The sequence below is a fragment of the Ornithodoros turicata genome, chromosome 3, assembly GCF_037126465.1.
Source record: "Ornithodoros turicata isolate Travis chromosome 3, ASM3712646v1, whole genome shotgun sequence".
In the NCBI taxonomy this organism is placed as follows: Eukaryota; Metazoa; Arthropoda; class Arachnida; order Ixodida; family Argasidae; genus Ornithodoros; species Ornithodoros turicata.
The window spans coordinates 34,638,731-34,654,059 of NC_088203.1; the positions used below are offsets into that span (position 1 = coordinate 34,638,731).

A 15,329-nucleotide genomic window follows, 5' to 3' on the forward strand; every position below is an offset into this window, starting at 1 on the left:
TAGCCTTTATTGTCTGAATATAAACAAAAATCTCACGAATACAAAGTTGTTGTGATGAATTAGTCCACAACAGAGAATTTTTCAGAAAGGATCTCCAGAATATCTGTGCTTATATAATACACAAAAGCTGTCAGTGATTGGTCATGGTTATGTATCTGCAATTGTTAACCTCAAAAGTAATGATGCTTCCAAAAGGTCTCCAGCCCCCTTTAGCACACTGCTGTGTAGTGTCTTTTGCAGAAACAGCCCTACAAAAGTAGATTTAGTGTTACCAGACGATAAATCAAAATAGAAGTAAGCAGTTGTCTTTTTGAATATTTTCCAATGTAGCAGTAGTAACACAATACCTGAAGAACTGTTTTTCATTGGCCTCTTCTGCCGTGGCATGCTGAAATAAGTGAAACACACATTTCAGTTTCATCTATGCTTGCATGTGAATCCTGGGAAAATGGGGACCTTGTTCGCTTTTGCTCCGCTATTTTCATAATCTGGGAACGCTAAATCTGCTCAAATTTCGTGCTCAGTGTAGTGCAACAACGTGCAATATTTCCATGCCTCGATGGTATCCACACTACAGCCGCAAGACGCTAATGGACGTTATGATCAGTCCTATTGCACGGTTAAATGTCTCAGGAAATTAGACACGCTGGAAAGAGATGATAGATACTGGGATGGCTAATAAACATGCCAGTGGATAACGCCCCTCAGTTTCTCCATCGGGGCTCGCAACAACCATCTAGCATGTTATTGCTCCTACTGTACAATGACAGGGGTGCTTACAGTGTGTATCACAGGAGATGACACTCATAATAAGCGCCAGCACAGCCAGCACTACTTAGGCTTTGTTTTTGAAGATGCACATTGACGTTCGGCCATCCGCACCGTCAATGCGGTCAAGAAGTTGCTCTCTCGGTCCATTGAATTGGTATCTGGATTTTGTACAGTGGCACATGTCGATGTCACTCTCTTTGACCACACTTTGACGGTGCTTTTACGTTTACCATGCAAGAGTTTGCAATAGCGCCTTCTAAAAAAAACTGCTGCATTTCGTGCCACCGGTCAAGCGTTACGCCGCTTTTCTTTACTAACCGTCCATTTAAAACGATTCTGCTTAATTTTTACCATTAATTTAACCTTAATTTTTTTGTTGCTCCTAACCGTTTTTCATGTTACCCGTGTAATTTTTACCAGTTCGACTTCGAATTAGTGAAACATCACCTACCACAAACACTCTACGATAGTTTTTTCAGCACACGTTCACAGTTGCAACGTACTTAGGCCGACGTTAAACTAGCCCCTCCCCTGGTTTAAAATACGTCCCATTAAAATACATGGGTCTTATACCGCCGGTTTAAGTAGCTTGGGTGGATGATCGAAATGGAATATTTGAAGCGAATATTCGTCCTATTGCGATAAAATCCATCTCCTGGGCGCTTCTAGTAACTATGTCAATCAAAACTTACCCAAGATTTGATGAAAAATTCTTCGTGAACCGTGGATTAGGCCTACCGGTCACAGCCGCTTCTGGCAGATCCTGGCGAAATGCGCATGCGCCGTGCAGGAAGCTCGCTATGTGCGGTGCCATTGGCTTCACAGCAACAGGTGGTAGAGCGTGGGGTGGTGATCCAGGATTGGCGAAGGAAAGTCTCACGTGATCGATTCAAACTCGATGTCACTAAACCAATAGTTTAAGTAAGTTGGTGAATACGGGTATAGAACTGCAGCAATGATGTGACGACAGGATAGACAAGGCGCTGGCGTATTCCTAGAATCAAAATTTTCCCTAGTTTTCTGCTCCAGCATTTACATAAGCTGGAGCTATGATCGTGCCTCCCTGCTTCAATTTTCACCTGTTACCATACCCCCCCCCCCCTTTCTGGGGGTGCTCGCGTTTTCCTCTCGAATTCGCGATGCTTGCACGCGTGTTTAGTTTTCCATTTTTCGGACGTCCGGTTCGGTCGTTGTTTCGTCTCAATAGCTCATAGACAGGGCCATCTAGACCCATTTAGCCCTTAGCCCATTGTAAGAGCCCATTTAGCCCTTAAAGAGCTCATAATCCACTTTATCCATGGTTGTTCTTTCCAAGATGCTTTTTCCGTTGTCTTTTGCACAGACATCGCCTCACCTTGCAACTTTTACTGTGAAATTTCAGAAAGAGGCGCGCATGGAACGAAGCTGTGAAGTTCTTACACACGACGACGTACACAAAAGGGAGCCAAATACTAAGAGATCACCTGATTATAAACAGGAAGTCGTCAAACCACTCAATCACTGCTCCGAAAACTACTAATCATCAAATTAATCTTAATCATCAAATTAAGCAGCGTTACTTTTCCCATCAGCCCTGCTAACTTGAGCAGTCTAGTGAACAGTCACGTTCAGCTAAAAGCCATAGCAATGGGAGTAGCACGTCTCTCTCTTTAATAGCTTGTCATATCAAAGCTCAATAGTCAGACTGTCTAGTCAGGCTTTGAAATGCATTGTGCCGTCACTTCGGCTTTCGGTCTAACTTCTTTATCTTTAATATAGGACGACCTGGAAGGGCGTCCATACTTGGAACAGCGACAAGTGGCGCTGAGGCTTCGCCCTGAGCACGACGTCCCTCCGTCGATTTCCGTCCAGCAGCAGACGTAGGTGTTCCAGGGGTCCTCGCGTCGCGGGACAACAGGCCTGCCATCGGGTCTCGTGATTGAGAACCAGGGCTCTTTCCGTGCATAGGCGGCATAAACTCTTCCTCCTCTTCTCCGAAAAAGTTCAGGACGTTGTCGTCGGGAAACGCGATGATAACCGCTCCCGGTTTGATGTCGAGTGGACCGTACATGACAGTCATCGTGTAGAGGAGAAATGCCAGAAGCGATAATGTGTAGCCCGGAATCCACATGTAGAGCACGCGATGTCTGAATCCCAGAACCACCATGACGCAACCGGTGGAAAACATTGCGGAGGCGGCGGCGTGGAGACACTTGGACACGAATGATGGGCGGAAGGTAGCCGGCTTCACTTTGACTACTGCTTCAAAGTCTGCGGGAAGAGTATGAATATTCACTTAATCGGTTAGACTGTAACACCATCGCCAGACACTTTAGGTATTACAAACACGCTACAAAGATTAAACCCTTTACCATTTGCAGGCACGTGTGATGACTTGGGATGCTTCTTAATATCAAGTGACAAAATTGGCGGGCCAAGAATATCACGCGCGTAGCCTGACAGGGTAGCTGTGTGGGATATTCCAAGCAACAGACTAAGGAGCTTAGAAATTTTCGAGGCTTGTAATGGCCTCTCCTACTAAATAATCGTTCATATCCTCGCACGACGAAATGGTACAGGCATTTCGCGTTCATCCCCTCTTTGCTGCTGTTTGTTACAAGGAACCCAGCCACTGGTGAGAAAAGCAAATTGATATTTATTGAACCATTTAGAAAAATAGTTACGTATACTACTACTACTTTAAAGCCGTCCCACTACATAGTGTAATGCTGTCTGGCAACAACAGAAAGGCCCTTGAGGTGTCCAGTTGAAATGAACGGATCAGCTGTGTAGGTGACAGAGCGATGAAAATCACCAATCAAAATGAACGAATTTTTTTGCTAGTCGAACTGAGCATTTCTACGGTAGGAACACGTTTTTGTCTCCCCCAGATATAGCGTCGTATTTGAACTATTAAAACACGATTTTGGTCTTGGTTTGAGATCGATTAGAAGGGTTCCATGGCACACAAACGCATATGGGGTACGTTATGAGTGGCGTATTTCGCATGAAACTGCAAGGATGGTGCATATCTTTACATAATTTCATTTGACCAGGTGTGCAAGCATCAGCATGGCCGAAGCTTTTTCTCTTTTTTATTGTACAATGCTTTCTTGTTTCGTGATGGCTTTGGGTCCTCTTTCGCGAAAATCGCCGTCGGAATCGATATTTTCAACGTATCGGTAGAGGAGGTGATCAGATCCCCACCCTACCTGTTCCACTTTGTGAAATAGATTCAGTACAAAAGCCGTGCGCAGCGCATAACACACAGAAACGGTCCAGAACCTCTCTTACGTGTGCACGACCGACGGGACACTAATATTACAGCTGCGATGACGGATGGCGTTCGCCCCCTGTGAACATTGATCGTCATGTTTCACATAGCTTCTTTTTGCAAGTCGGACGCAATTAAGGTTCAACCACAGCTGTGCCCAGTGGGCAAGATACATTCCTGTTACGTACGCAGGATATCATGATCTGGATGTTAGGATATCCTGAGGACCAAGCTAGAGGTCCCATTTACATCCAGAGGACATCCAGGAGACCATGATTTTGGCACTAAATACACGTCGCAGGAATGTCCCTGTGACGTAACTTCTTGGGTATATGACCAATATGGGAGGTTGTTCAACCACCATTTGGTAACTGATTATATGCATTATTACACCGCACATACAGCTGCCACTAACCCTATTCAGCTACATGCACTCCTGGAAAGACACTAATGACTCACAAAGTACGCACCTATAGCCGACCGACACATTTGGTTTCCAGATTAAACAATTTTAGAATATATGTGAAAGCTTAAGACGGCAGGAATGCCAGCTTGCTTGACCATGTCCCACGACAAAAAAAACTGACCTCACCCTAAAGACGAAGAGGTTACAGGCGCTCATATGACGATCCCCCTCCGCGGCGCGCAATCGGTGCGCAATATAATCATTGGTACCTGTCGTTAGCCGTGCATACGAGCTACTATCTGTATTGGCATCGGAGCGGAAGACCATCCACACAGCCTGGTTCCCTCTAACCGCATACAAGTTGAACCATATACTGAAATACAGTTTTTTGAGGGTAGCTGATTAGCTGTAATAGGGTGTAGGACGCGAAACATCTGCGACGGTGACGAGAGTGCTTCTTTGCAATTTGCAAGTCTGCGACGACGCTTAATTAATCATTTAAGATTTCTGACATCTCTGCCTATCATATACTGTGCTTTTAATTCAAGCTATCGTTTCCAGTTTTTTTTTTTTTTTATATTCAAGCTAATGTGATTATCAGCTGGATGCAGCTCTAATGCCGATAGGTCTCCTCCTTTGCTTGAAGTGTCACCAGCTCCGGTGGCGCAGCGGTAACGCGTGCGCTTGGAGACTGGGAGGTCCGCGGTTCGAATCCGCGGGCCGGCTGTGCCGTCTGGGGTTTTTCCTGGGTTTCCCTCAGATGCGTATGCCGGCACAGTTCCCCTGAAGTCGGCCCATGGACGCAGCTATCCTCCCCCCGAGCGGATTCCGCTTGGTCTTCCACTTCACCCTTTCCTCTCCTCCTCTCCACCACCTTTCCCTTCCCGAGAAACACGAGTCGCGAGTTGTTGAGGAGCACAACAGTAAAATCCAACTCACTTCGCGGGCACATACAACAGTAATCATACCGAAACTACCGCTGTGTGTCGCTAAGAGCGCAGTCGTCCACCCCTCTGAGGCAGTGAACTGGCCTGATTTCGGCAGCTTCCGCTTGCCGCTAGGGTGACGTACCGATGAGAAAATACATCGCTCGCGTGTTCCGTAAACTTTTGTCGGGACCTGTACAAGATACGAGTACCTATAACGTCCCATTGTGTACATTCATGCAACATCCATGTAACGTTCGAGACGTCTGTGAGTTTTGCGACATTTCTGGGATGTCTCAGGGATATGTGGTGTCCACTGGGTGGTGAAGCACAGCAGACGTCTGGGATTGCCATATCTCACGCGGTGCTATGTATGTGTTGCACAATGCTTCTTTGCGGTGTGCTGTTGAATGAGGGCGGCGTCATTGTACCATCCCAGGTAACACATGGTGCGCTTGTATACATCTAAAAATGGGCTAACTTGAGACTTTAGGGATACCGATAAATTTATACGTCTAGAAGCTGACCATAACGCTATACATTATTTAGACGTCTAACAAGGGGTGGTCTACGAGACATGTCGGAGATATTTCGCAGTAGACGTCTACCGTTAGACGTCTAAAAGCATGTCACATGTTGGCCACATTTAGACGTTCATCACAAATTTATGCAACCATTTTCACAGGAGCAATAACATAGCGTTACCTCTCTGCTCTCCTGCTGTCATGACAGAGCGACTACAAACCGTGTGTCTTGCAACCGTGAGGTTCAACGTGATTAAATTCAATTTTTATTTGCACTGACCCCATGAACAACCTGGTCTGAATAAAGTTAAACGTCGTTAGAAGCAGGCAAAAGAAAATACGACTGCGCAAGAGTGCTGCAATGAGACGAAAATATAAGTGCGAAGAAGCCCTCGGCGCGCCAGTTTGGAAACTGCGTCGGCAGAGAGCACCGCAACAGTCTTCTTCAACCTACTTCAGTTTCTCGTCTTTCAGTCCATAGCCCATGCTGTGTCAAAGTCAACAAAAATAATGCATGGTCTACTATCCCTTCCCCCACGCAAGGAGGGCTGGGATTACCTGATGTTGCCCATTGTCTAATTTTTTGCCATTGTGCTATGCCAGTATATAGCAAGAGGTTTCGTCTTCGAATTGTCTGTTGGGAGTCAAATGGGTTCTGCACCAGCAAAATATGAACCGACATATATGGATAGGAAAATGTTTGACACTTACACAGTGCCTGAATACAAAATATGCGTAAATTTCAGTTCTACAGTAAACAAGCTGCATCCAGCATTTTTACATACAGGCATTTATACTGATATCACATATTGTCTTTTCTATTTTCAGTGTATCTCGGAAACGTTCCTTCCTGCTACCCACAGCTGCCTTTGGATCAATCAAGATCAGAGCATGGACCTGAAATGAGGCATTGCTTGCGGCTACCAGTGATACAAGTACTGCGATTTGTGTACATGTACCACATATGTACATTTGTGTATCTACTTTGAAAGAGTACCTAGATTCTTTGGTATGTCATTGTGCAAACATGGGAAATGCTCACGATGTCTGGTAACTTGTCCACATGTTTGGGAGTCAGTGTTTACCCAGCATATTATCACAAATAAATTTTGTACCAACATCCATGCTGCCTTTGTGCATGAACCACATATACCTGCATGTGCATGTGAGGGATATACCTGGATGAACCAATACATGGGCCACTAGTGCCAAAGGTTTGGTAAAAATTATGTATAATTTTAGACACCATGGCTATTACATGTCTATATGACGGCTCACTGGATACTGTCCCATTTTAGACGTTTGGTCTAAAAAACGTCTAAATCGATGCTAGAATTATTCAGCTATTAGCTGTATTTTAGCGTAACGTTAGCCGGGCTAAGGGAAGGCTATCGGACGGATACGGCTGAAGAGAGCTACTTTGTTAGATGTCTAATAGACATTCCCAAAGTCTACATTTGCACAGTTGACTGGGACATGATACGGTACTAATCACTCGTACGTTGTGAAAGACACATTCGATGAAGGATTTTCCTCTCACGTCCCTCAGACAGCACACGACATTGGGCGGATGTGGGTAGCAAGTTGGGCACATCGGCCCAACATATTCCTGACGCTACCAACTTGTGACTGATATACGACAGAAGTTGGCAATGTCGGCTCGATGTTGACGGAAAAACGCGACATGTAGCGGACAATGCCAACTTGCGACTGATATCAAGTTGAAGTTGGCAATGTCGGCTATGTTAACCGAAACAAGCGGCATGACGCCGACAATTCCAACTGACGACCGATATCACGTTGAACAACAACAGCTTTATTTTAAGATCATGAATAGGGAGTTTCATCGCCAGAGGCGATACTCTACCCTATTGCTGGTGGTCATGAGGAGAATGAAATAATGAACCCCCTCACAATAAGTATCGAAGTCCGATTGTGTCCAGAAAGGTCACAGAAAGGTCATTTGAGCTGTTGTTGAGTGTTGGTGGGCTGGATTCGCCCCACGGACAAAATAATTTTGATAGGGACAAGGTGTGAGACTGCGGTTCGGAAAGGTTGGTAGTGTAGGCACTGAAGAAGAATGTGCTCCATCCTCTAGACAGCATCTGGGAGAGTCAACTTGTCCCAAGCGGTAACGCCACTGAGCTGTACAATCCACATAGAGCCGCATTCGATGAATTAATGCAGCATCTTCACGAGAGGTGTTTCGTGGTATGCGGCAAGCCAGCGTTGGATCAACACTTCTCAGCATAGATGGGAGGGGGGGGGAACGAATGTTGTCCATTGGCGGGAAGCCAGGGGTGTCAGGAAGCGTCGCCGAATGGAACGACGGTCTCCTTTCAGCAGTGCAATACTGGTCCGCTTCCGATACGAGAGAGCATGCTTCTGCTGCGTCGTCGGCCTGCTCATTCCCCACGACACCACAACCCACTGGAGGACCAGACTCTGGCCTGCTTCGTACACAGGATGGTAAGTCATTAACACATTCGTGACCAGGGATGCAGATGAGACTCGCGTGCCCGAATTTTCAATAGCTTGCACTGGGGATTTCGAGTATGTGAAGACTGCCCATTCCCGCAAGGTAAAATCAACGATGTGCTGCAGAAAGAAGAGGATGGCAGAGAGTTCCACAGCTGTTGATGAGGTTGGATGTGAAAGGAGTCGTCCTTGCGCTACACCTGCGGATGCTATGACGAATGCCGAGGTGGACTTGCCGTTTCTGGATGTGCCATCTGCATATGCTGTAGTAGAGGTAGAAAACGTCTCGTCTACCAGAGCATAAAAATGGACTCTGACTTGAGGGGGAACCTGATCTCTTCTTTCCAGAAGGTTCGGAAGGCTTACGAAGGTCGGTGGTACCAGCTGAGACCAGGGGGCTTCCGGTGGTGTTACGTTCTTAGCTACGAAGCCTGTTAGCTACGAAGCCGGTTAGCTTTGGCGTGTCCTCTGCACTGCTCGGTAGAAGTCACTTTCAGGGCAGGATCGAATTTTCCTGAGGAGTGGGTGACGGGGAATGTGAGCACACAAACGCACGAAGTGTCGATTCTTTTCACGTTCGCGTAGTGCCTCAGCCGGGAGTTCACCAGCTTCAGCCAGGAGTTGCCGTGTTTCAGCCAGTCTTGGAACTCCAAGGCAGTGACGAAGGCTTCTAGCAAACAGGTTCCGAACGGCATTTAATGATGTTGTTGAGATCCTGTGCATGATTGGAAGGCTGTAAAGCACGGTCGCCCTCACCAAGGCCGCGTGAACTGCGAGCAGGGAGCGCTAATCCCAGCCCCATCCTGAGTCAGAAATACGGTGAATGGCAGGGAGCCATCGCTGCACGTTTAATACGGCGAGCCCTGCGCAGGTCCGTGTCGAGTACCACGCAAAGGTAGGTGCAGTCTCAAACTTCTTGGCACCAAACCAAAGTAGTCACAGTGAACGAGAGGGATCGCGGTCCTTTCAACCATAGGGGTGACACAAACCCGCCATTGTTGTAACTACCCTCAAGCGGGTGCTTTTGGTAAAACTGCCATCTTGTCCTGGTAGCACGTCATAGAAAACGTCATTTTGAGGTCATGTGACTTCGTTTACATGTCGTTTTGCCGCTTATTGACATATTTTCACCGTCTTAACACCAAGAGATGGCTGTATTTTGCCAGGGGAAACTATGCGGTGCTTCTTCCGCCACATGGTAGCCCATTTCACCTTAGTTTAAGTACATCGCATCGGCTCGGTAAGTCTTAACGCGCGGTCGTCATCACATCTTTGGAAGTTGTCAACAATACGAGGCTTTATGTGTAAAACTGCGCGTTTTACTGCGAGATTATCGGATAAAAATAATTACCGTGATCGAAAAACATCCAAAACGTCGTCCAGAAACAACCGCATTGTTTACAAACGGTTTGGCCGCCGATCACGTGCGCCGCCATCTTTAAGGTCACGTGTGCCTTGACGTTTGCTGTGACGTACGACCAGGACCTGTCCAGGATGCATTGCGTTCGCCAAGCACGCTTTCGTCTACGGAGAAATACATTGGATGCCACCCCTGTGCTTTCAACGGTGGCAGTACGGACGGCCTGAAGCTGGGAGGAGCGTAAACACAATTTCCACATTGCATCTAGGACGCAAGCATTCATGCCTGCGGAGCTGTCCTGCATCTTCGCACCGAAAACGATATTGGTACTATAGACGTGAAGATGGTGGCATCAAAGTCGAGAGTCGTTTCAGTGTAACTCGTCACGTTACCACGTTTGGAACTGATGGCAGCACTATTAGGAGCACGGGGAACGAGCAATGTCGCCCGCGCGCTCTACAAGGGGACCCCCCACGTTTTTGAAGCGGTTCAAGTATCGCCCTCTACTGGCTCAAGGGAAGTACAGGTCGCTGGAAGCCCTTTGTCGCAAACCGAGTGGCAACAATCCAGACGGTGAGCGACCCTTCAACATGGCACTATTGCCCAGGACGAGATAACCCGGCCGATCTTACTACGCGCGGAGTACTAGAGCAGCTGGTTATCGAGGACGCGTGGTGGCAAGGGCCGAAGTGGCCTTCCAACAGTGGTGAAGTTGGCAATGCCGGCTTGAATTTGGCCGAAAAAAGCGACACATGTTGCCGACAATGCTAACTCACGACCGACATCATATTGAAGTTGGCAATGTCGGCTCGGTGTCGACCGAAACAAGCGACATGTAGCCCACAATGCCAACTTTCGATCGACATGCAGCAGAAGTTCGTTATGTTGGCTTGATGTTGACCGGCACAAGCGACATGACGCTGACAACGACAACTTGCGATCGACATCCCATAAAGGTTGGCAATGTCAGCTTGATTATCACCAAAACCAGAGACATGACGCTGCCACTGTTAACTGGCGGCCGACATCCCACAGAAGTCGGAAAGGCTGTCTTGATGTTGACCGTAACCAGCGACATAACGCTGACAATGCCAACTTACAACCAACATCCCACTGAAGTTGGCAATGTCCGCTTGATGTTGACATGCGACACATTAAACTTTTTTACACTGTTTTGGTGTAAATGGCTTGTCCCATGGCGAACACCTTTTTGGTGTTGCCTTTACACTGAATTGATGGGTGTTTTTTAAAACACCCTTTAGTTAAGTGTATTCCTAATAAAACACTCCTATAATGGGCGTTTAAAAACAAAAACACCTTTAAAACGGGAGTATTCTATTGAAAACACCTTTTATGATGGAATTGTTTTCTGACCAATATTCTCTCTCAAATAGCGAGTGTAATACAAGCTTCTGCGGCAGCATGCCGAGACCAGTGGCCGAGACATACAGTTCGACGTTCTTGCTTCCATGGCAAGCGCCACCCTGAACATGGCAGACTTCCAGCCGTGGTTCCATCGTTGAACCTAAACCGGAGCGCGGTGCGTCGCAGGCACGCCTCGTTAGCTTGGCAACACTGTGGGACCAACGGGAGTACCGAGGTTTGAAGAGACCTCGGGCACCCACAGTAGCCTATATTGGCGTGCCAGATGGATCATATACTGAAATACAATTTGTTGGGGCACGTTCGTTACATGTGGTGGGGGGAAAACTTTTGTAACGGTGACCGGAATGCGTTTTTGCGATTACTGCCCACGCTTGCAACAAATCAAAGATATCAGCAAAATTCCTAACATCCTTCCCTGTCAAATACTGTGTTTTAACTCAAGTTATCCTCTATAATGTGGTTACTTGCTGAGCGGAGCTGTGAAACCAGCATAATTTTTCTCTTTAAAACACAATTTTTAACACCATATTCCCAATTAAAATTGGGTGTAAAAAAGGTGCATTTCGACGTAAACACCTGTTTCAACACCCACTTTACATCCTTAATGATAGACATTAGATGAAACGTGGTGTATGTCGATATTACACCTTTAGTAATGCTCTTCTTGCACCCCTTACGGGATAGAAAATGATGTTTTTTATAAGACACCTTCTTTGAGCAAATAAAGATGTAAAATGATTTACTGTGCATTGCCAGCAACATGACGTTCACAATGGCTCTCGATGAACCTACTGGGCGTCTTCACTTCAGTCTTCTTTGTATGCATGATCGAATTAAACTGAGACACGTGACTCCCTTTCATTTTGATTCCGAGGCGAAGACATGAAATATATCTCTGCTTTCGCTTTGGAAGGAACGCTGGAATTCCAGTCCCTTTCAAAAGCTTCTTGCACACCATGATCCCAGGAGCTTTTACACTGTTTATCTTATTGCATTTTGTAATGCCGCGCTCATTGCCCGCCATGGGAATACGAGAAACAATGGAAAGCGATTTGGGAGGCTGGCACCAGCTAGATTTGGGGGACAGGGGTTTTCATTGAATGTTGTTGCGTGTTTGTCCGTCTGTGTTTTTTTTTCTTACGCTCAGCATGCTTCAGTATAACCAGCACTCTTATTTGATCTTTGCTAGCTTTAAGTTGTGTAAGTCCGTTATCTCCGTCAGCCGCTGTCACAGGCTGGGCACCTAATTCGTCCAAATAGCTTCTCTTCCAATGTCACGCACTTCTCGTCTACCGGCGGCGTGTGCTCGGCTTCTGTCTCCGCAAACGGACTCCACCTCAAGATTCGCATAGGTTCGAGGTCGGTAGATTGGCAGGTTACCTATAAGATTACTCGGGTGGCCGGAAAGGAAGTTTTCACGCAAATCGAGATTTTCCACCAGGCTACCACCCCACTCGTTCTAAGTCGCCACAAGGGGCGTCGAAAGGGGGGGGGGCAGAGGGGCAAGTCTCCCCGTCTGAGGTTTTGCTGCGGGGGCCCTGCCCACCCCTCCTGAACTCTGGGAAACTCTGGGAAACCCGCCACCCCATTTTTCATCTGTACGTATCGACCCGAACAGACTGGCTTTCACCTCTGTTACCACGCAGAATATATACATGCGGTACTGTACTATCAAGTCAATTACGCTATATGATACTGTATGTGCGGACCTGCTGCGCAAAGAGTAGCGACAAAGCATTCAGTAGCCGTGCTTAGACGACACAGGAAAACGCTGATTTCGCGCCAGCAAAGGACGTCTACCTGTTTTTTTATTAACGCAGAGAACTATTGGAGGCTGGGAAGGGAAACGCATATCATGCTGCGATGAGCCTTTAAGCAGTTCGCTGGTGTGCTTGATGAGACGTGTAGCATATCTGCTGTCTTTGCCTGAGCCATGGCCAGAACTCTCGGCAGAGCCTTTTTAGCGCAACAATAATGACAGCCATTCCCGACGACACCATTGTGCTTTCGACGAGAACAAAATAAGAAAAAATGAAGGAACACGCCACCGCTAGCTTACTTCTATTTGACTTATCGCACTTAATGAACCAATCAACAATTATTTCAGTTTTTGCCCCCGCCCCATGCTCAAACGCCAATTTCCATTCGCCTCAAGGTAATCAAGAACGCGAGGTGGCATTCCCATATGCGTTACGCCCTTCACAGTCATCGGCTTGCACCGGACGAGTCGTTTCTAATAAGGACATCAATCGCTCCTCTAGGTTGGATTAGGTTAGGGCTCGCCCCCCCCCCCCTTTCCTTGAGGGATTTCCGACGGCCCTGGTCGTCACCTAGGTCGTCTTGGCAGAGAAGTCACCGATTCCTTTTCATTGAGACGCCCCCCAGCAATATCAGCCAGAGGTCTCTAATCCTTTCTCCGATTGTGGTCAACTTCCTGTCCAGATATGGGGAAGCTAGCCTCTTGGCACGGGTTGTCATTAAACGTTGTTGCATTTGAACGCCTGTCCGTGTTTTTCCTTTGCGTTTGCCCAGTATATTGCAGCATGACCAACACGTTCTTTCCATTTCATCTTTCCTTGTAATATGTTAGGAAGGCCGTACCAAACATTCGTCTATTTACGGAATGCTAGCCTTTTGCCTGGAGTCGGCATTGCTATATGAAAACGATGCCGACACTAACAGTGCACAACGCGACCATACGTCAAAACAAATTCCGTCGACTATTTTCTATCTTTTCTTTTTCCCTTTTTCCTTCGCGCTCATGGATTGATTCGGAAATTTCATCTGTTTCTTCCGACCTTTCTGGTCTCTAACCCGTACATGCAAGAGTACGCAAAACGCAAGAACAAACACATTGCATTGCGAAATACGCTTTCACATTTTCGCAAGACGTCCTTATTTACCACACATGACATATCCACAACTTGTTCTAGCGATAACTTTTCTATTCAAACGCTTTCTGGTTGGCAATTCGTGAACTTACGTCTGAGCTCGATGCCTGCCGGAGGACCGTTGATTGTGGTAAACATAACGACGATAGTGTACATGCCAACACCCAGAATACAGACGACAAGGCCCGAGTACATAACAACAGATGCACTGTAGGCGACACCCCCAATAGATGCCGCTCCGCCGACGACAAACACGATGAAGGCAGCGATGAGGAGCACCCTGCTCGTCTCAGAGATTCCATACAGAGTGTCTTCCGCATCCTGCAATCCCGGAGAGGGTATTAGACCTGCGAAGATAGAGAGTGTCCATATCAGGCTAAGATCAAGAAGACTTCCACGTTCGTCCATTCCCGGGGTTGAAGTTCCTTGACCACGTCCGGACGTGAGAACAATCTGCAACAATGAACAATGCTCAAATCCTTGGAAAACCTTGCGAAGTCCTGCAGAACTGTGATGAAAGTCGTGTTTTTGAACCACGAGCGCTGCACTGTATGTGCCATTCTAAAGTATGAGAAAATGGATGACGTCCTTGCTGACAACTATAATGTGTTACCCTATAAAGGTCTACATGTGCCGGCATGCAATGCGCAGCAATTATTCAGTGCACATCGAAAATTGTATTGTTTGCACATGAAGGTGCGAACATTCAGCCCTGGTAAATTTCAAAGACCAGTTTAGTTATCACAAAATGTGTGAATCATATGTTTATAACAATCAAGATGGCGGTGTTGCTAAGGGAAGCCGAGCCATATTTTAGGTAAAGTTAGCCGAGATTCGGTTTGTCTAGTTCCCCTGGGGGTGAGGAATAGTGGAGGAGCCCCCCGTGCACTCTATGCGGTGCCGGCAATTTGATGTGCCCCCCCTCCCCGCCGTATCGGCTAAAACTTGTCGTGAACGTTGCTCATTTCGGTTTATTCGCGGCGGATAATTTTTCGTACGAGTACACTTTTGTGACTTAACGCTTTCTTTCTCCACCAGTCACACTGCTATAGAAAATAACAACGCAAATGTTCATACAACTTGAGTCATTGCCGAGTATGGCATGCCGGCGCCGGTAAACTTTTATGGGGAACACTCTGTCTACCTGTGCCACATACTGAAACCGCAGAACAGGTTTCCGAATTTGACAATGAACTTTGCACCTCGAGACGGCGGTAAGAAAGGCCACTTACTCGCTTTGCGAAATGGTGATGCCATTGCCACTCACAGGTTGAGCATCCCGGCTGTGTCGTAAAAGAACGATGGAAGTATAGCAGCATGAACGTGACTGAAGA

The 15,329-nt window shown here is 46.9% G+C and overlaps 1 protein-coding gene and 1 long non-coding RNA gene across 2 annotated transcripts; both read right to left on the reverse strand.

Moving 5' to 3' along the window:
• Positions 1-217: 217 nt before the first annotated feature.
• Positions 218-841, reverse strand: LOC135390198 (uncharacterized). Its single transcript, XR_010421764.1, has 3 exons — positions 781-841; positions 348-388; positions 218-248 (listed from the first exon to the last, which is right to left on the reverse strand). It is a non-coding gene; the product is annotated as an uncharacterized LOC135390198 (long non-coding RNA).
• A 1,563-nt stretch (positions 842-2,404) lies between these two features.
• On the reverse strand, positions 2,405-15,329 carry LOC135390197 (uncharacterized). The gene is made up of 3 exons (XM_064620159.1): positions 15,228-15,329; positions 14,088-14,342; positions 2,405-3,021 (listed from the first exon to the last, which is right to left on the reverse strand). Exons 1-3 carry the CDS (start codon positions 15,250-15,252, stop codon positions 2,489-2,491), a joined length of 813 nt encoding a protein of 270 aa, XP_064476229.1. The 5' UTR covers positions 15,253-15,329; the 3' UTR covers positions 2,405-2,488.